This window comes from Natrix helvetica (genome assembly GCF_964273705.1).
Source record: "Natrix helvetica genome assembly, chromosome: 2".
NCBI classification, from domain to species: Eukaryota; Metazoa; Chordata; class Lepidosauria; order Squamata; family Natricidae; genus Natrix; species Natrix helvetica.
In genome coordinates, this window is record NC_138552.1 from 104,931,950 (window position 1) to 104,952,930 (window position 20,981).

At 42.9% G+C, this 20,981-nt stretch overlaps 1 protein-coding gene across 1 annotated transcript in view; it reads right to left on the minus strand.

Annotated features, from left to right (window-relative positions):
• FBXO10 (F-box protein 10) overlaps positions 1-20,981 on the minus strand; it is a 48,800-nt gene that overhangs the window by 10,789 nt on the left and 17,030 nt on the right. Inside the window, exons 4-7 of the mRNA XM_081945076.1 lie at positions 15,595-15,744; positions 12,505-12,641; positions 2,891-2,961; positions 362-514 (exon numbers count right to left, since the gene is read on the minus strand). Of these exons, the coding sequence (XP_081801202.1) occupies positions 362-514; positions 2,891-2,961; positions 12,505-12,641; positions 15,595-15,744 (511 nt within the window). The remainder of the gene's footprint in view (positions 1-361; positions 515-2,890; positions 2,962-12,504; positions 12,642-15,594; positions 15,745-20,981) is intronic.

The following is a 20,981-nucleotide window of genomic DNA, read 5'->3' on the forward strand; positions in this document are numbered from 1 at the left end:
TAAATAAATAAATAAAGTAGGCCTGAACACTTTGCCATGCACAGATTTGTTCAGAAACCCTGCAGGTGTGGAAGAGAAATCTCCATGGGGAAAAAGGCATGAGTTCCGCCTGCTCTTGTGACAAGGATCTTCACCACCTAAGTGTTCAATGCACCAAATTCACAGGATGTCATCCAATTTAGATACTCTTAAAAATGTCTTTTGGATCTTCATGTTCTGCAAGAGAATTGGCAGCTACTCAGGCCAAATTCGAATTACACTGATAGGCTCAAAACGGTTCCAGGTAGCATTAAAAAAAAGCCCTGCATTTTTCAAATATATCCCGCACTGCATCTGGAAAGGGGATTTAGAAAAGGCTTGCCATAAATGGTGTTTCCTTCTACAAGTCCTTTTCCACGTTCTCCGATAACCACTCCATCTGAATAGCCACAGCAGATCAGGTTACTCCTGAGGACAGGATCTCCCCCACGCCGGATGTCTGCACCTCCCCACTGGTTCTCTCGGATCACATTTTCTAAAGTGTGGTAGGAAAATCAGTCAATGAAGAATGACATCTTCAAGAGGAATCCAGCATTTGATTTCTAAAGATGTCCTAGGTGGAAATTCCATCAAGCCAACTTGATACCATTCTTCTTTATGCCAAATCTGCACTCTTTTGATGATTTGAGATTGCTAGAGGTAGGCTAGCCCAGGGATCGGCAACCTTAACACTCAGAGCCATTTGAACCTGTTTTCCACAGAAAAGAAAACGCCAGGAGCCACAAAACCCTTCCCGTACCTGACTATTTCCTGAGAGGCCACAGAACTAGCATATGTAGTTGAATTAAATGTTCAGTTTTCTCCTGAAACTTTTCTTTTCTTGGATTTATCCGCTCCCAGCAGTCGAAAAGCTCAATAAATTGCGTGCCGGCAGGGACCATGCATTGGCGGCTGTGACGCATATTTTGAGAGAAAGGGAGCCACAGCAGAGGGATGAAAGAGTCACATGCGGCTCCAGAGCCGCGGGTTGCTGACTCCTGGGCTAGCCAATCATTACAAAGTGCAGTTCAAAGCTCTGTGGTAGCCACAGTCAAGAGACTGTGAAACACCACAAAACAGAAGAGCAAAAATTCTAATTTGTCAATACACATAGCCTCTCGTAGTTTGGGGGGGGGGAATTAAAATATTGGGATTTGGGAGAGGCATTTTGGGAGGGTGGGATTCTTTAAATCTGACAAAGGCTTAATAAACCACTGCATACCTTAAAAAAATTTCTTATCTCTGAAAATATTGGGCAAATCTTTGTTTCCTCCTTTTGCATTTTAAACTGTCCATTCCCCTGCTCCACCACCACCCGTCAGCCAAAAAAGGACTCTGTACTCTGGCATTTTCACTTTTTTCAGGAAAGGGAAAGGAAATGAAGGCAAAGAAAAAGGAAATGGAAAGGAAAGGAATTAGGTTTCCTTTTCTGACCTAGTTCTGAACACCTAATAGTCTTCGTCAGTGGTGGGAACCTCTTCTGTAGGTGTGGCCTGCTTTGTGGGAGTGGCTTGCTGGCCATGTGACTGGGTAGGAGTGGCTTGCCGGCCATGTGACTGAGTGGGAGTGGCTTGGCAGTCATGTGACTGGGTGGGCGTGGCCAACTTATAAAATGTGGTGAAACTCACTTAACAATGCTCTTGCTTAGCAACCCAAATGTTGGCTCAGAAATTCTGGCATTTGAAGCACACAAGTCTTAAAGCTGTCAAGTTACAAGAACCTTGCACCTCTAACCCTTTAGAAAAAAAAAAACCCAGGGGTGTTCAAACTTGACAGCTTTAAGACTTGTGGACTTCAACTCCCAGAATTCCTCCTCCAGTCATGTTGGCTCAGGAACACTGGCATTGAAGTGTACAAGTCTTAAAACTGTCACGTTACAAGACCCTTGCACCCCTAACCCTTTAGAAAAAAACCCCCAGGGGTGTTCAAACTTGACAGCTTTAAGACTTGTGGACTTCAACTCCCAGAATTCCTCCTCTCGCTCTTCATCTTGATGATGTGCGGACGGGTGAGGGGAGGGAGCTGGGACCGGTTCTAAACGGCACTGTAGATTTGTGGAACCTCTTCTATAGAAGAAGTTAGAACTGGCAGGAACCCACCCCTGGTCTTGGTATACCATTTGGGAATTTGGGATAGGAACGCAGCCTATAGCCTTTTCAAAATGGTAAAGGCAGGCAACCCACCATCTGCGGGCTCCACACGGCACTTGTTTTTAGCCCTTTACTCCCAGGAGTAGGTACAGCTAACTGTTCAGACCTGACATGATGTCTTCAATCATACCTACTGTTGATTTCTAGGCAGAGTTCAAAGAACATCTAGAAAAGTTCCCCTATCTGCCTCAAATGTTCACAAAGGAAGCAATAGGTAGAGGCTAGCAACCAGACAAGAGAAAGAACCACAACATGTCTTTGTTCTAAACAAAGGCAGTGAAGCAAAGCACCAGTGAGCTAGGAAATAAGTAGGTCAAGCAGCTTTCAACCAGGAACTCAGAAGATGGTTTTAGAAAACATAATGTCTCCTAATTTCAATTTTCGATAGGGGAAAAAAAACCTTTGCTTACCTGCAGGATTAGTGTAAGGCTTAAAACAGTGGTGCCAACCTTGGCAACTCCAACATGTGGACATCAAGTCCCAGAATTCCCCAGTCAGCAAGAAGTCCACATGTCTTAAAGTTGCCAAGGTTGGACACCTATGGTTTAGAAAGAGATCCTTTGCGAAATACTTTGAAAACTCCGCATCAATTTATTTTAGAGGATGTGGGTTCAAAAGGAATGAAGCAACGCAGCAATTCAAATTAGAATACAATGCTTTGAGGGTGACATCCTATTAGATCAAACCCATATCAATTATAAAAAAATGTTGTCTTTTCCTACCTGTGATTTGGCCTCTTCCATTCTCATTCACAGCTATACCAGCAGCAAGACCCTGGAATATATGGTTCCCACTGGAGCAAAAAGAAAGGAAGAAGAGCCAGTTTTTATAGGACATTCATGTACTTGCTGACAAGGTTTCCCAGTAGTTCTATATAGATCAAGAGATTCGATTACAGCAATAGCAAATATATATATATATATATATATATATATATATATATATATATATATATATATATATATATATATATATATATATATATATATATATATATATATATATATACATACATACATACATACATACATACATACATACATACATACATACATATATATATATATATATTCTTTTGCTCCGACATGTTTGCTTGCTTTCTTATATTTTCTTCATCTACATTTACGTTTTTTACAATTCCCCAGTGATTTGGCTTCCATTGTGCATGGCTTACCATCCTAGTTTAGATCAAGGTTTATAATTTAGTGTTTACTCTAAACGAGGCCCCTCTGGCTTGTTTAATCAACTATTATTAAAGCAATCCTATTACTAGTATATTACAATACTATCTCCTTTTTACACCAGTTCCTTTCTTTTCTTAGCCCTTTATATAGATCAGATTTTTAGGTAGGTCAAGCTGAGTTTTCTAGTGGAATGGTTGCAATTAAAGAGGGGGGGGCAATAAAACAAGGAAGGCAAGATCTTAAGCATGGAGGGAAAAGCCATGATGTCCAAATCTTCTTTTTGACTTTCCAAATGAATGGGTTCCCCCACCCCGTTTTGTACATTTTCAAAATAATGGTAACCTTGAAAACAATTATATTGAATGCTTATTCCAAACTTTGGGGAGTCTGCCTCATAGCTGCAAAATGCACTTCAATTCTTTAAAAGGGTCTCTTAGGGACTGAACATTTTTTTAAAAGGAGGGCAGAGATTCAGGGGAATCATGTTGATCTGTGACTGATCCCTGCCATAAATAAACGTTTGTTTTATTCGGGGGGTGCCATTTGGGGCTCATTTCTGAAAGTATGGAGCTACACTTGTAGTCCCAGAGATGTGATTCTGGATGATACAGGATGCCCTTTTTTTAATCCTTTCCATTCACACTTAACCACTTGCCATGTTGCCAATCAACACGAAGACATCTTCATGATGATAGTCACAGTTACCTCAGGGTAAGGGGTCAAACTGATTTCCCAAGGAAAGAAGCAGGAGCCCACCCCATTGTGGAAACCATGACCAACTGCACTATCTCTTCCCATTTGCCTTATAGAGTAATCTTCCATGTGAGAGAAATCAACAGATTTTAGGCTTCTGAGATCTTTTTTTCTGGGTGAGGATGCTAACCCAAGTTGACTTGAGGACAAAGAAGGACCAGTCTGCTGTAAAGATGCTGACCTAGAAACCAGGACACTATGAGTTCTAGTTCTGCCTTAGGCTATTGATATATTTGGGGGGGGGGGGGAAGGAGGTGAAAGGAGTATTAGGTAAGTTTGTTGTCTTATTTATAAAAATAATAAAGGTAGGATTAAAAAAAAACCTAACAAATAATAAAAAGGCAATGAACAAAGAACAGCATTATGTTCTGTCATCTCCACTTGACTTAAAAAATAATTTAAAAAAGAAATAGGAAAAAGGCCCGCATTAGTTTTTAGCATTATCTTTATTTGCAGCAATAAACATCGCTGGACGTTAAGGAAAATATCTGGGGAGTGCATAGCCATCTATTCACATACATATTACTCCTTTCTCCCCTTCTAGTCCTACTCTTTGCAACTGATTGCCTCTTGAGGGTCACTTGAGGTCCAGTTTCCTGAGATGTAAAAAAGGCCTGTAAAATACACTATATTGCCAAAAGTATTCGCTCACCTGCCTTTACTCGCATATGAACTTACTGTAAGTGACATCCCATTCCTAATCCATAGGGTTCAATATGACATCGCTCCACCCTATAACAGCTTCAACTCTTCTGGGAAGGCTGTCCACAAGGTTTAGGAATGTGTTTATGGGAAATTTTGACCATTCTTCCAGAAGTGCATTTGTGAGGTCACACACTGATGTTGAACGACAAGGCCTGGCTCTCAGTCTCTGCTCTAATTCATCCCAAAGGTGGTCTATCGGGTGAGGTCAGGACTCTGTGCAGGCCAGTCAAGTTCATCCACACCAGACTCTGTCATCCATGTCTTTATGGACCTTGCCTTGTGGAGTGGTGCACAGTCATGTTGGAAGAGGAAGGGATCAGCTCAAAACTGTTCTCACAAAGTTGGGAGCATGGAATTGTCCAAAATGTCTTGGTATGCTGAAGCATTCAGAGTTCCTTTCACTGGAACTAAGGGGCCAAGCCCAGCTCCTGAAAAACAACCCCACACCATAATCCCCCCTCCACCAAACTTTACACTTGGCACAAGTACCATTCTCCTGGCAACCGCCAAACCCAGACTCATCCATCAGATTGCCAGATTCTGCGCGATTCGTCACTCCAGAGAATGCATCTCCACTGTTCTAGAGTCCAGTGGCGACGTGCTTTACACCACTGCATCCGACGCTTTGCATTGCACTTGGTGATGTAATGCTTGGATGCAGCTGCTTGGCCATGGAAACCCATTCCATGAAGCTCTCTGCGCACTGTTCTTGAGCTAATCTGAAGGCCACATGACGTTTGGAGGTCTGTAGCAATTGACTCTGCAGAAAGTTGGTGACTTCTTCGCACTATGCGCCTCAGCATCCGCTGACCCCGCTCCGTCAGTTTACGTGGCCTACCACTTCGTGGCTGAGTTGCTGTCATTCCCAAACACTTCCACGTTCGTATAATACAACCGACAGTTGACTGTGGAATAGTTAGGAGCGAGGAAATTTCACGACTGGATTTGTTGCACAGGTGGCATCCTATCACAGTTCCACGCTGGAATTCACTGACCCATTCTTTCACAAATGTTTGTAAAAACAGTCTGCATGCCTGGGTACTTGATTTTATACACCTGTGGCCATGGAAGTGATTGGAACACCTGATTCTGATTATTTGGATGGGTGAGCGAATACTTTTGGCAATATAGTGTGTTTATTATTAAGATGGAGGAATTTTTCAGTAGTAGTGCTGGATGCCAGTTTTAATTAGGTTTATGCTGGGATTAGACGATGTTTTTAAACTGATCATGCTGTTAGTATTTTGCTTGTACTAAATGTTTTATTTCATACCAAATAAAAGTATTACTACAGAAACCTATCCTTCTAATAAGGAGAGTTTGCTAGGTAACCATTTGGACAATATCCACCAAATATATGGTACAAAATATGGTCCTAGTCCCAAAAGATAACACAATGTGTTATGTATGCAATTGTTAGTTTAGTTTAGTTTATTAGACTTCTAGACCGCCCCCTCTCCCCGAAGTTCATTGGAGTTGATGCATTCTAATGGAAAACTTTATAAGAGTCCTAGCAATGCAGCACTAGAATCAAGACAATTAATTTCCCATTTTATAGGTGAGAAATATGGAGCCAAGAGATCAACAGTCTATCATAGGATTTGTAAACACTTTTGCAAATCACCCACAAATCTATTGCTATAGGTAGCCTTCGACTTAGGACCACAATTGAGTCCCAAATTTCTATTGCTAAGCAAGACAGTCGTTAAGACAGACTTGCCTCATTTTATGACTGTTCCTGCCACAGTTGTTAAGCGAATCACTGCAGTTATTAAGTTAGTAACACAGTTGTTAAGCGAATCTGGCTTCCCCGTTGCCTTTGCTTGTCAGAAAGTCGCAAAAGGGGATCACATGACCCCGGGACACTGCAACCATCATCAATATGAGCCAATTGCCAAGCATCTGAATCCTGATCATGTGACTCCGGGGAGGCTGCAACAGTTGTGTGAAAAACCGTCATATGTCCCTTTTTTCAGTGGCATTGTAACTTTGATCACTAACCGAACTGCGGTAAGTTGAGAACAACCTGAAGTTCCCAATCTACCTTTTACCTTCCCTGTGATTTCTGAATCAGCCTTTCTGAAGTCTGCTATTTTTGCAAAGCTTATTAATGTTGCCTTTTCTTTAGAAGCATCCCTTTGCACTTTTAAGTTCCTTGCTAAGGGTAAAGGGTGGAAGATATATAGGAATCCGATCTATCAGAGGATGCATCATTTGTGCACCGTGAAGGCATAACATCCTGATTGCTGCTTTGGGCATAGCAAGCCAACAACAAAGCAGCTTCACTATCCTTTGCAATATTTATTTATTTTCAAAGCGATAAACAAGTCAGAAGGAGTTTTTGGAGTTATTTGGAAAGTTTTAACAGCCACACGAAAGTAATGTGCTTTCTTGACAAATTATAGTGTTAAAAGAAAGAAACGGTCGTACTATTTGGTGAGGGCAATTTGCTCTCTGTAGAAAGGACAAAATAACATTGCTACAATGAGAAAAAGTACAAGGCACTTTAAAAGTGAAAAGGCCACCTGGAAAAGCATGGATTCAAGCAGGGTGAAAACTGCTAGAACCCAAATTAAGTGGAACATGCAATTCCAGGACTGGACTGGAATACATTTAATCAGACCAAAAAATGAATCTGGAATGGAATATTTTAGGTAGAGATCAAAGGAGAACTAATGATTAATGGCCTTTAGTTCACCAACACCATCAGAGACAAGCCTTGCATTAAGAGGCCAACACTGCCAGTCCAAAGAAGCTAACTTTGACATACTCAGTAGTTAAAAGCCAGAAAGAATCACATCCATTTTTTGCTGTCTTCTAACTTGAAGCTTCAGTTATACATTTCATTATCTAAGCAAATTATAGCAAACATGGATCATCACAAGCACAACTCTATGAGGGAGGTTAAGCTGAGGGAAACAGTGACTAACCATCTTTTACTGAACCAATTACCACTAGCTGGGTTCTCACAAAAATGGATGTGCAAAATTCAACCAATTCAGCAATCTCCAAAAATTCTGGAATGTTTCATTTCTCCTCTGGACTATGCTAAATCTCTCCATAAATCTCTAAATCTCTCTGTTGGATTTGTAGATTTCCAAAAATTGTCAAATGTCCACTCCCATCCTCCTCATGGCAGACAGTGTTCAACAAAAGAGGAATGGAATGTTTCAGAGAACTCTATATTCCAATTCTAAATCATGGAATTTTCCACATCTCTAAGTTAAGATATAAACCAGCAAATCATATGATGGCTTAGCATGTCGTGTGAATGCAACTACAGATTGATCTATAAAACATTTTGAATTTGAACTGTCTTCAATTTGAATCAAGATTGAGGCAGTAGCTTGGGGAGCCAAATTATTGATTACACATTTGGAACAGGCCAGTCTGATCATTTTGAGAATATTTTGAATTCACGACACTTCTCATGCGATTGGAATGGCCAATATGAACTCAAATGGGATGTCTCACATTTGAAGCAGTTCAAATCCAAAACATATTGTACTTAGAAATGTGAGACACAGACAGAACCTGGTTCCTAGTTTCACATTCTTAATTCTGATACTGTTCTCTCTCTTTCTCTCTCTCTCTCTCTCTCTCTCCCTCCCCCCATCCCTCCCTCTCCTTGCTGTCAGAAAGGAACAAGGCTTTCTATATTGCTTTCCCCATTTTGCCATAGCAAAATCAAAGCACAATTTCTATGTACGACTGAAGAAATGGAGGACAGAATATGATCTGTGTATTGGAGGATGAGGAGCCAAAAGATACTCTGGGGTATTTCTCTGATGCTTTGAATTAAAAATGAAATCTTTCAAACCAATCTGTAAAGGGTAAACAACAAAAGAAAACTTCCCAGTGCAATTTTCTTACATTTCTAAAAATGCCTCCCCATGAAAACCCATGCGTTTTGAATATTATTAGGAACATGGATCCAAGTGAGAATCTTTTTAGTACATTTAAGTCACTGGGGAACAATTAGTGTAGCAATACTTTCTTAGGCACAACAGCTCCTTGTGGAAATAGACTAAATCATCAATGGAGCTGTCTCTTGTTTTGTTTAGACGCAAATAGATATCTTCATTTCAACAGACTTCTGTGAATGTTTGGCTGTAGCTGTTGACACAATAACCAGAAAGGAAATTAAGTCTCCACTTTGAGCTACTGATTCCTTTATGCATGTTTTCTTCCAGGTGGATTGCCTATATCATTATCACTACCTTGGGCAGCTACCTATTTAGAAATCATACTCATTTGACAAGTCTGATTCCCATTGGCTTTGGAGAAGTGTTGGATCTCAACTCTTACAGTTTGCAAGGTTTTTTTTAAAGTTTTCTACTTATCAAACTATTATGGTGGGATAAGCCATTCTCAAACAAACACTTAAGCCTTGCTTGGTTGCAGCTGCTGCTTGGATCATCTCCCATTTGAATTTGAAGTCTAGCACTCATTTGAAAATGATACCACTCCCACAGTGGGAGAAATCAGATCCATACAATAATCTCAGGGTTGAAAGGGGCTACACACAATGCTCCTGTTGTAAACGAGGCAAAGAGGTGAGAGTCTTACCAGTTGGAAAGGCTTCTTGGATGCTTTCCATACAGCTTACAGGGAACGTGTACAACCCGCAGTAATGGGTGAGGGGGGCAGGGAAGGGAGTAAATATTAATAAAGGAGAATATTTAATAGTAATTAAATATTTAATTAAGGAATATTTCATATTTAAAGTAGACCAAAAGACACAACAACACCAGAAGAAAAAACAGGAGTGATCTGCATAAAATGTAAGGACTGAAACAACCACTAACTATCTAGGACAGAGGTGTCCAAACTTGGGAACTTTAAGACTTGTGGACTTCAACTCCCAGAATTCCCCAGCCAGCATGGCTGGCTGGGGAATTCTGGGAGTTGAAGTCCACAAGTCTTAAAGTTCCCAAGTTTGGACACCCCTGTCCTAGGACAAACAGGCAGAAGACTGCAGTGCGCATCCACAAAAACCAACTAGCAATCAGAACATGATGAAAATTCTTTAATTTCACAACATATAGACAGCTTTAATCATAGCTTCATTTGGGAAAATGTAACCATCCTAGGCTAAGCCAAATCCAAAAACGCCAGGGAATTGCTAGAAGCCTGCCACTCTGACAAATCAGCCATCAATAGACACATACACGTTAACAACATCTATAGACCATGCAAAAAGGACTATCACCCAGCCCAAAAAGGAACAAAAAGATCCAAGCACCTCTCCACCAGCAATCAGCAGCCAGACCACATAGATCAGAGATGGCGAATCTTTTTCGCCTCGGGTGCCAAAAGAACGTTTACGTGCGCTATTGCATACCCTCACGTGCCCACCCCATAATATAATTATGCCTGCGTGACACACACACACACACACACACCACTGCCCCGCGCATGCGCACACGGCTTTTTGGAGCCAGGGGAAGGCGAAAACAGCCTCCCTTGCCTCTCCAGAGGCCGGAAACGGCCTGTTTTCTGACTTCCGGTGGGCCCAGTTGGTTCATTTTTCACCCTCCTCAGGCTCCAGAGGCTTTTTAGGAGCCTGGGGAGGGCAAAAACACCCCCCTGGAGAGCAAAAAAACCACCCAATGCACAAACTGGAAGTTCGGGAACGGACTTCCGGTTTGTGCGTTGGGCTGTTTTTCTCCCTCCAGAGCAGTGGGTCTCAACCTTCCTAATGCCGCGACCCTTTAATACAGTTCCTCATGTTGTGGTGACCCCCAACCATAAGATTATTTTATGTTTTCCGTATTTTTTCAAAAATATGTGTTTTCCGATGGTCTTAGGTGACCCCTGTGAAAGGGTCGTTCGACCCCCAAAAGGGTCCCGAGCCACAGGTTGAGAACCACTGCTCCAGAGGCTTCAGAAGGCTTCCCTGAAGCCTCCAGAGGGCGAAAAACTGCCCAACGCACAAACTGGAAGTTTGGGAACAGACTCCCTCTGGAGGCAGAAAATCAAGGCTAAAAATCAGCTGGCCAGCGCGCGCATGTGCGCTGGAGCTGACAGGGCAACGCCTCGCGTGCCTTCAGAAATGGCTCCACGTGCCACCTGTGACACGCGTGCCATAGGTTCACCAGCATGGACATAGATTAACTCCAAGGTTATCACCAGACCAACCATCAAGTAAACAATACCCCAATCAACAAACTGCCAAAGAAGCCAACTGCAATCAGCCGAATCGAAGAATCTATAAGACCACTCCCACCAACATTGACACGACAAGACCCTAGAATATAAGCTGATAGCAAACTGCACTTCTTACTAGCATTGATGTTGTTATCTAGTTTGGGTAATGAAATGTCTGCAAGAATACAAGCCAGCTCAGAAAGCACCAAGGATCCCTCATGGAGTAAATATTATTTTCTGCTGCCTGACAAGGGATCCCCTTACATTAGAAAAGCTAATGGGGCATAATGGAGAGGAAGAGTGGGTATAAGGTAGACTGGGGTGTGATTCAAAATATACTACTACTGAAATGAATATAGCCTAGGGACTAAATTAACTTAGGGCTCAGTTTACACTCTGCAACATGCCCCAGTTTGCTTTAAATAATTTGATGAACAAGCCAGATTGTCCAGGGTCACCATTTAAGCCCTAAATTATACTTTCTAAAATCAACCATAAGCCAAAACTAAACAAAGATCGAAAGAATATGTGTGTTAGGCCTGAAGCCATTTTGGGAGCATCTTCAGGGCTGCCACAGCAAAGGAAAAATGAGAGGGGAGGTAGAGATAGCTGGGGGATGTGTAGCCAAAATAGCATTCTTTTCCGTGGGAGACAAGGATGCTCTGCCAGGTGTTGGAAGAGCGTCGACCAAATCCAGACAAAGTTGGAACTGCAACCTGATAGGACCACATGATGGACATATGACCTGGGGGGCAAAAACTTTGGGTTTAGATTTGGGTGGGGAAAACCCTGGGTCCTTCAGAGTCGGATTTTCACCAGCTGTGCTAATATAACACAACTGGTGCTTTGAGGAAACACTAGGCCTCAGAGTTTTGATTGCTCTGGGGTTGTTACTTGTAACCCTGACAATGTGAACTGTTGTGTGGAAGATATATACATTAGGCTCAACTCAGTTTCCATGATTAAATACAAATTATGACATCTCAAAGTTCTTTTTAGTTAATAAAAACCCCACTTATTTTTAATTAGATTATGGTTCTGGAACACATAACTCTAGTAAGACACAGTACAGCTCTTGCAAATCTAAAGGGCTTACAAAAAGGTTGGCTGGGGATAATGGGAGTTGTTATCCAAAAGAAGAGGGGGCTACCAGGTGGAGAAGGCTGTTGTTCAGCACAAAGGTGTTTGAAAAATTGATGGGGCACACTACTGTCAGGCATGAAGGAACACACTTTCCTGGCTTTGCTTAGGAACAATAAGCCACCTCTCTGGAAGCTCACCCAGCATGTTTTAAAATGTCTCACTGAGGACTTTTTATTATGCTTATTTAGGATTTCTAAGTGCTTTTAATGAAAGTCACTCTCTCAAAGCATCATGCTATTATTAAATGCCAAAGTGCTTCCTCGGAGCTGTTAGAAAAGGCAACACCTTTTCTCTCTGCTCTTTAACAGGAGAAAGAGCCGTTTCCTCAATAAAGGGACACCCAAAGATAGCAAAAAAAAAAGCAAAAAAAACCCCACCTGCAACTCATATACAGTACCTACCTTACCAGAGGATTGCCATTATAAAGAATGTAAATGCCAGCCTCCTTATTTCCATAGATTTGATTGCTACGGATGATGCCTTTTCCGTTGCCAAGGGCAACAATGCCGGAGCGAAGGCCACTGTGGATTCTATTACACTGCCACATTGTTTTATGCATGGTGGGGGGGAAAAGAATAAAAGGGGAAGACAAGAGTGAGCAATGTCTATCATGCTAAATCAAGAACTTCAACATGCTTTCAGATCAAGACACCCAGATCCTTAAATGCTAGAAGCTATTCATTTCAGAAAAAATGTGTGTCCACTTCCAGATCCTACTGAAGTAAGCCTGATATCTTAGTAGTCAGTAAACTATTTAATAGCAACTGAATGAAAAAAAATGAACACCCTGGTCAACATGTCTCAATTGTTGTTGTTGTTGTTAGTTGCAAAGTCGTGTCCGACCCATCGCGACCCCATGGACAATGTTCCTCCAGGCCTTCCTGTCATCTACCATCCTCTGAAGTCCATTTAAGTTCACATGGACTGCTTCGGTGACTCCATCCAGCTACCTCGTTCTCTGTCCTCCCCTTCTTCTTTTGCCCTCAATCTTTCCCAGCATTAGGATCTTCTCCAGTGAGTCCTTCCTTCTCATTAGGTGGCCAAGGTATTTGAGTTTCATCTTCAGGATCTGGCCTTCTAATGAGCAGTCAAGGTTGATCTCCTCTAGGACTGACCGGTTTGTTCACCTTGCAGTCCAAGGGACTCGCAGGAGTCTTCTCCAGCACCATACTTCAAAGGCCTCAATTATTTGGCGCTCTGCCTTTCTTATGGTCCAACTTTCACAGTCATGCATTGCAACTGGGAAAACCATAGCCTTGCTATACGCACTTTTGTTGGCAGGGTGATGTCTCAATATTCTCAGCTATTACCCAATTAATTAGAACATATGCCTTGCCTGTCATTTGTCATTCTCTGTCTCCACTTCTCAGCTATTTCTCTGCTCACAGATCATACAGTTCAGCAATCTCTAAATCACGGACTCTCACAGAGGTGAGAAGCTCTTTGCTGCTTCCCAGTTTCTCCACTGTGTTTTTAACTACACCTTCACAGCAGATATCAGCAAATGATCATATTTTATCTTAATTAGTGAAAAGTGTCTCCTGCTGCTTTTTGCAGGCACATGAGCAAGCCCAGCAAGTGTTCATTCCTGATCAGTTGTCAATCAACCTCCAGAAGAGAACTTACATTTACAAAGGACAAAATCAGATAGCTGCCTCAAAATTTAAGAATGCATGGCAATGGAGGCTAAAACAGTAAATGTAAGCAGAGTTATTAAGCAGCTTGGGGTCTGCTAAATTAAGAAGAATCAGAAGATTGAGTAACAATAGCAATAGCACTTAGTCATATACGGTTTTATAGTGCTTTAGAGACTGTCTAAGCGGTTTTACAGAGTCAGCATACTGCCCCTAACAATCTGGGTCCTTATTTGACCCACCTCAGAAGGATGGAAGGCTGAGTCAACCTTGAGCCTGGTGAGATTTGAACTGCCAAATGGCAGGCAGCCAGTAGTCAGCAGAAGTGGCCTGTAGTACTGCACTCTAAACAATGCGCCACCAAGATTCACGGAGTAGTTAGGCATTAAATCATAATTTCTTGCACATGCTCCAGACATAAAAGCATATGTCCAATCAAATCATTAATTATTGTATGCAAAATATTTGTTTCAAGTTTCAAAGGCTCTGTCCTGGGTTCAAAAGAGCCGATCCGACTATTCCATTTTAAGCTTCACCTCCTCTAAGCACAAAATATTATCAGGATGTTTAGAACAATGTTGGAATATTTAACTAAAAAAACCTGAGTAGTTGAAGTTTGGAATATTTTATATCTCTTTGGCCCTTAAATATCAGGTGCATTATATCTGATCCAGTGGTGAAATTCAATTTTTTTTACGACCGGTTCTGTAGACGTGGTTTGGTGGGCGTGGCAGGACAAGGATACTGCAAAATCTCCATTCCCACCCCACTCTGGGGCCAGCAAGAGTTGGTATTTGCCAGTTCTTCAAACTACTCAAAATGTACGCTACTGGTTCTCCAGAACCTGTCAAAACCTGCTGAATTTCACCCCTGATCTGATCCCATTATCGCATGCTGCTTTTATATTGAGTAGATCTTGAACTGATGATTCAGGGCAGCATTTCTCAATCTTTGTTCATCCATGGCCACCCTTTCTGACCTTGATTTTCTCTTGTCCAGGTTCCATTACTTGATATGGACATGGGACAACAACTCTGTCTCTTGTGGAATTAACAAAACTGTATTTGCAGCATAGTACATTTTGCTTCTCTGTGCCTCTCTTAGCATATATCATGACCCCACTGCATGTTTTTCACTTGTGGCCCCAAAATATCTTAAGGCCTCTAGGATGCTGAATGGCCCCTAGCTGAGCTGATCTAGCAGGCAGCTCAGGTTGTGAGAATTCCCATGAGATCAAAACACAATTTATAACACTCATATAAATGTCTCCTCCCTAAAACGAGGCTGGCTGCTAGAAATACAACAAGGTCCATCTGTTTGCCTCGATCTACAATCCATGATTCAACTATCCACAGTACAAGAAAGAATTCCTCACTGTTGGAACACATGGATTGTATTGTGTTGTGTTGTGTTGTGTTGTGTTGTATTGTATTAGATGCATATTTGACATCTATTCACATAATACCCACTTATAGTCAGCTCAATACTGTATTTTACATTAGGAGTGTTTTACGATGCTGCACTATCTATATTCTATAAGCGTAGTATTTTAGCACCAGAAGGCCCAACTGCAATGCTGAATGAATCATTTTCAGATAGGACAAAAGCTGCCAACCAAAAACTATCACCTATGCTGCAGTCAAAGAATGCATGAAAGAAGTGAAAAGTTGAGAATGTGAACTGTCAATTTCCTTTGCCTCTTCATTCCTCCTTACACAGGCCCTTTTTCCCCCTAACGGGGATCCCAAGCAGAGAAATAGCAGAGGTGGGGATCTATAGCAGGAGATTTGTCTGCTTCTTCTTCTCTATCCAAATATCCAATGCCCAGTCAAATTAAAAAAAAAACACCATCAATACCAGGATTAAAGGGTTAGCTCCCTTCCGAATGTCCACTCCTGCTTCACAATTGGAATGGATGTTATTGTCTGCAATCAAGCCACCTGCACCAAGACGCAGAAATATCCCTGAGGTCTTGCAGTGGTGAATGTCATTCTTGAGCATAATGATCTGAAAGAGGGAAAGAGAATGAGTTAGATTTATTCACCAAAAAGATTGCAGGCAGGCCAAACAAACAGTGCAGGAATATTAACTTGGGAGTTAATATACAATCAGTACCAAAATATGGTTATCTCTGCAGTTACTCTGACAGGGTCTGATATTTGCCACTAAGTGCCTTTCAGGCAGGCGGCTTTCTCAGTATACTACAGGATTTCCCAACCTTGCAATTTTAAGATGTGTGGACTTCAACTCCCAGAATTCTCCAATCAGCTTTCTAAAAACCATTTTCTGAATTCCTGGGTTGAAAGCTGCTTGACCTACTTATTTCCTAGCTCACAGGTGCTTCACTTCACTGTCTTTATTTCGAACAAAAACATTCTTCCTGAATGAGACTACTCATTTTGCTCTGGCATTCAAGGTATTTTGCCAATTCTAGACCTGAGAGATCTCACCGGCTGAATCTTTGTGCTTTCCAACCCAACCCAATTCAAGAACTTGACAAACAGCTTGCATTTATTATTGGTTGCAGCATCCTGCAGTGATTTGATTCTAATTTGCATTTTTTTTTGCCAATTTCTGGCAAAAGAAATACCCATCAGGAAAGCTGGATTTGCTTAACAAAAGTGTGGTTTCTTACCAGCCACCATAAAAATTGTCACAAAATCTAAATGACTTAATACTAAATGGAAATCCCAATCCCAATTGTGGTCATAAAATGAGGACAACCCGCATTCAATAGAAAAGGTAAAGGTTCCCCTGACACATATGTGCTAGTCGCTCCCGACTCTAGGGGGCAGTGCTCATCTCCGTTTCAAAGCCACTGTCCGAAGACGCCTCCATGGTCATGTGGCCGGCATGACTAAGCATCGAAGGCGCACTGTAAGCTGTTATCTTCCCACCAAAGGTGGCTCTTATTTTTCTACTTGCAGTTTTACATGCTTTCAAACTGCTAGGTTGGCAGAAGCTGGGACAAGCAATGGGAGCTCATTCTGTTACGTGGCGCTAGGGATTTGAACTGCAGAACTGCTGACCTTTCTGATCGACAAGCTCAGTGTCTTAGCCAATGCGCCAATGCGTCCCCTATTTCAATATACAGGCTTTATTTATCTATCTATCATCTATCTATCTATCTATCTATCTATCTATCTATCTATCTATCTATCTATCTATCTATCTATCTATCTATATAATAATAATAATAATAATAATAATAATAATAATAATAATAATAATAATAATATATTTATTTCTTAGCCGCACCCTCTCCCGAAGGACTCGGGGCGGCGTACAACGAAACATACGAAATAAATATGTAAACAAAACAAACATATAACAAAGACATACACTGAAACATACACAAGGAGGAGGTCGATTGATAAAACAATTAAAATACAGTATTTAAAACCCCTAGAAATTAAATATAATTAAAATACCCAGTTAAAAACCCGTCAAGAGCGATATGGTTAGATCAGAGTTGAGCCAGGCCAGCTGCTTGAAATAGGTGGGTCTTCAGCTTAATACGGAAGGAGCGGAGGTCAGAGGTATTCCTAATATCCGGAGGGAGGTCATTCCACAGGGCTGGGCCCGCCACAGAGAAGGCTCTACTCCTAGGTGCCGCCCCACGACATTGTCTAGCGGACGGCACCTGGAGGAGCCCCTCTCTGTGCGAGCGAATTGGTCGCAGGGATGTATGGGGCAGAATACGATCCCGCAAGTAACTAGGTCCTAAGCCGTGGAGCGCTTTAAAGATAGTTATCAAAACCTTGAAACGCACCCGATAGACCACAGGAAGCCAGTGCAGCTCGCGCAGGAACGGTGTCACATGGGAGTACCTAGTACTCCCCATAATCACCCGCGCGGCTGCGTTCTGGACCAACTGCAGCCTCCGGGTGCATTTCAAGGGAAGCCCCATGTAGAGAGCGTTACAGTAGTCCAAGCGAGACGTCACCAGCGCATGAGTGACTGTGCGCAAGGCATCCCGGTCCAGTAGGGGGCGCAATTGGCGCACCAGGCGAACCTGGTGGAACGCCCCCCTTGCCACGGCTGTCACATGGTCATCCATGGACAGCCGGGCATCCAGGAGGACGCCCAAATTGCGCGCCCGCTCCACGGGGGCAAGATGAATGCCCCCAATGGCCAATGATGGGATTAATTGGCTGAACCGAGGGGCTGGTACCCACAGCCACTCCGTCTTGGAAGGGTTGAGCTTGAGTCGGTTGTCATCCATCCAGATCCGTACGGCTTCCACACACCGGGACATCACTTCGATGGCCTCGTTGGGGTGGTTCGGGGTGGAAAAGTACAGCTGAGTATCATCAGCGTACAGATGGTATCCCACCCCGAAACCACGGATGATCTCACCCAGCGGCTTCATATATGTGTTGAACAGGAGTGGCGAGAGGACCGACCCCTGTGGCACCCCACAAGTAAGGGGGTGTAGGGTCGACCTCTCCTCCCCTGCCAACACACGCTGCGTCCGGCCAGAAAGGTAGGAGCCGAACCACCGCAAAACGGTGCCCCGGACCCCCAACCCCTCCAGCCGGCGCAGCAGGATACCATGGTCGATGGTATCAAAAGCCGCCGAGAGGTCTAATAGGACCAGGATAGAGGAACAACCTCTGTCTCTGGCCCTCCAGAGATCATCCACCAACGCGACCAAGGCCGTCTCCGTGCTGTGACCGGGGCGGAAGCCGGACTGGCGCGGGTCTAGATAATCATTTTCCTCCAGATGCCGTGGAAACTGGTAGGCCACCACACTCTCTACAACCTTCGCCAAAAAGGGAAGGTTGGAGACAGGACGATAATTGGCCAGCTCCAAAGGATCCAGGGAAGGCTTCTTGAGCAAGGGTCTCACCACCGCCTCTTTCAAGGCGGCCGGGAGAGACCCCTCGCTCAGCGAGGCGTTCACTAGGTCCAGGAGCCAGTCTCGTGTAACCTCCCAGGATACCAGTACAAGCCAGGAGGGGCACGGGTCCAATAAACATGTGGTGGGTCGCAGTCGTCCACGCATTCTGTCCAAATCCTCGATGGCAACCAAGTCAAACTCCTCCCAGGTCGATTCCTCAAGACTCGCCACGGACGTCTCCATTGGACCACTAACAGGGACCCAATCCTTCCGAATTTGAGCGATTTTATCCTGCAGATATTTCCCAAATTCCTCTGCTCTACCCTGTAGAGGGGCCTCCCGCGGCCTCTGAAACAAGAGGGAGCGGGACACCCGAAACAGGGCGGCAGGGCGGTTCTCTGCGGATGCAATGAGAGTGGCACAATATTGGCGTTTGGCCATTCTCAATGCCACAAGGTACGTCCTTAAATGGGCTCGTGCCTGTGTTCGATCAAGTTCGGAACGAGAGGATCTCCAACGACTCTCTAGACGTCTCTTGCGGCATTTCATCACCCTCAGCTCCTCGGTAAACCAAGGGGCCAGGGTGGATCGTTGCCGCCGGAGAGGCCGCAAAGGCGCCACCCGGTTCAAGGCCCCGGAAGTCGCATTATTCTACGCGACCACCAGGTCCTCTACCCGGGGGCGGGTCAAGGTTACAGGAGGTGGCCCAAGCTCCGTCTGGAACCTATCTGGTTCCATCAGGCGCCTGGGGCGGAACCATCTAGTGCTTTCCGGTTCCGCCTCCCCGCAGCGGGAGGTAGCACCAGGGAAGTCAAGACGAAGGAGTGAGTGATCTGACCATGACAGGGTCGGGTCTATCATCATCTATCTATCTATCTATCTATCTATCTATCTATCTATCTATCTATCATCTATCTATCTATCTATCTATCTATCTATCTATCTATCATCTCTCTATCTATCTATCTATCATCTATCTATCTAATCTATCATCTATCTATCATCTATCTATCATCTATCTATCTATCTATCATCTATCTATCTATCTATCTATCTATCTATCTATCTATCTATCATCTATCTATCTATCTATCTATCTATCTATCTATCTATCTATCTATCTATCTATCTATCTTATTTATATGGCCTAAACCTGATGTACTTGATTCCATAACTATTTTTTAAAGGAAAATTAGTGAAAAATACATTTTGCCTTAGAAAATACTTAAAACACAAATTGCTGTTTATGTAACACCCAAGAAAAGTCATACCCCCAAGAAAGTGTGATGATCTCCTTCAAAAGCACACTTGTGTCCCATAATAGATAAATTAATGGTTTTGCTAAAATAGAAACATGTTAAGAAGAGGTTTTGAAATTTTACAAGGTTGCAATTCCCTAAAATGAATTGCCATGGAATACAATGCAATATAATATAATTGCTATGGAATACAATTAAATAACAAATAAGAGGTGGTCCCCAACTTACAGTAGTTCACTTAGTGACTGTTCAAAGTCACGACATGGAAAAGAGTGACATATGTTTTTAACACGACTGCTGCACCATCCCCATGGTCATGTGATCAAAATTCAGACGCTTGGCAAGTGGCTCATATTTATGACGCTTGCAGTGCCCCAGAGTTATGTGATCACCTTTGCGACCTTCTGACAAGGAAAGTCAATGGGGAAGCCAGATTCACTTAACAACTGTGTCTCTAACTGAACAACTTCACAAAACAGCTGTGGCAAGCAATGTCATAAAATGGGGCATAATTCACTTAACCAATGACACAACAGAACATTTGGGCTCAATTGTGGCCACAAGTCAAGGACTACCTTAATAAAACGGCTGGGACTGGGGGTTAGTTTTGGCAGGCAATTAGGGGTAGTCATCTTTCAAAACCTCCACCAAATTTCGCTCCAGGCTTCACTCTACTCCGGTTAAAACAAGAGGAAGATTTGATAGCATTCCTGATTTGCCTGCAGAAATATGATCAGCTTTTAAAATCTTCCAACTTCCATAAGTTGTTTATAACACATCAGGAGGAGCAATTCCCCCTCCCCTCCATTTTGAAAGTCTCTGCATTATGAGATGTTTTAGCATATGGAGCGATAGCTTCCAAAATGACACGTGGCATTGGGCTTCAATTCTGACAAATAAGGGCATCGGGAGTCATTAAATGAACCCAAGGCAAAATGTTTACCTGCTGTATGTCACCTAGAAGGCTGAGTGGAAGGCAGTACAGTCACACATGCAGGAAAACGGTAGGAATCCTTACTTGTAGTGGACACTTAGTATTTTATTTGCTGGGACTATTTTATTTGACAAAGAGCTTATGGTTTAGAGCTAACTGACTTACAAAACAAGAGGATGCTGAAAGCAAATACATATTGACCTGAGAT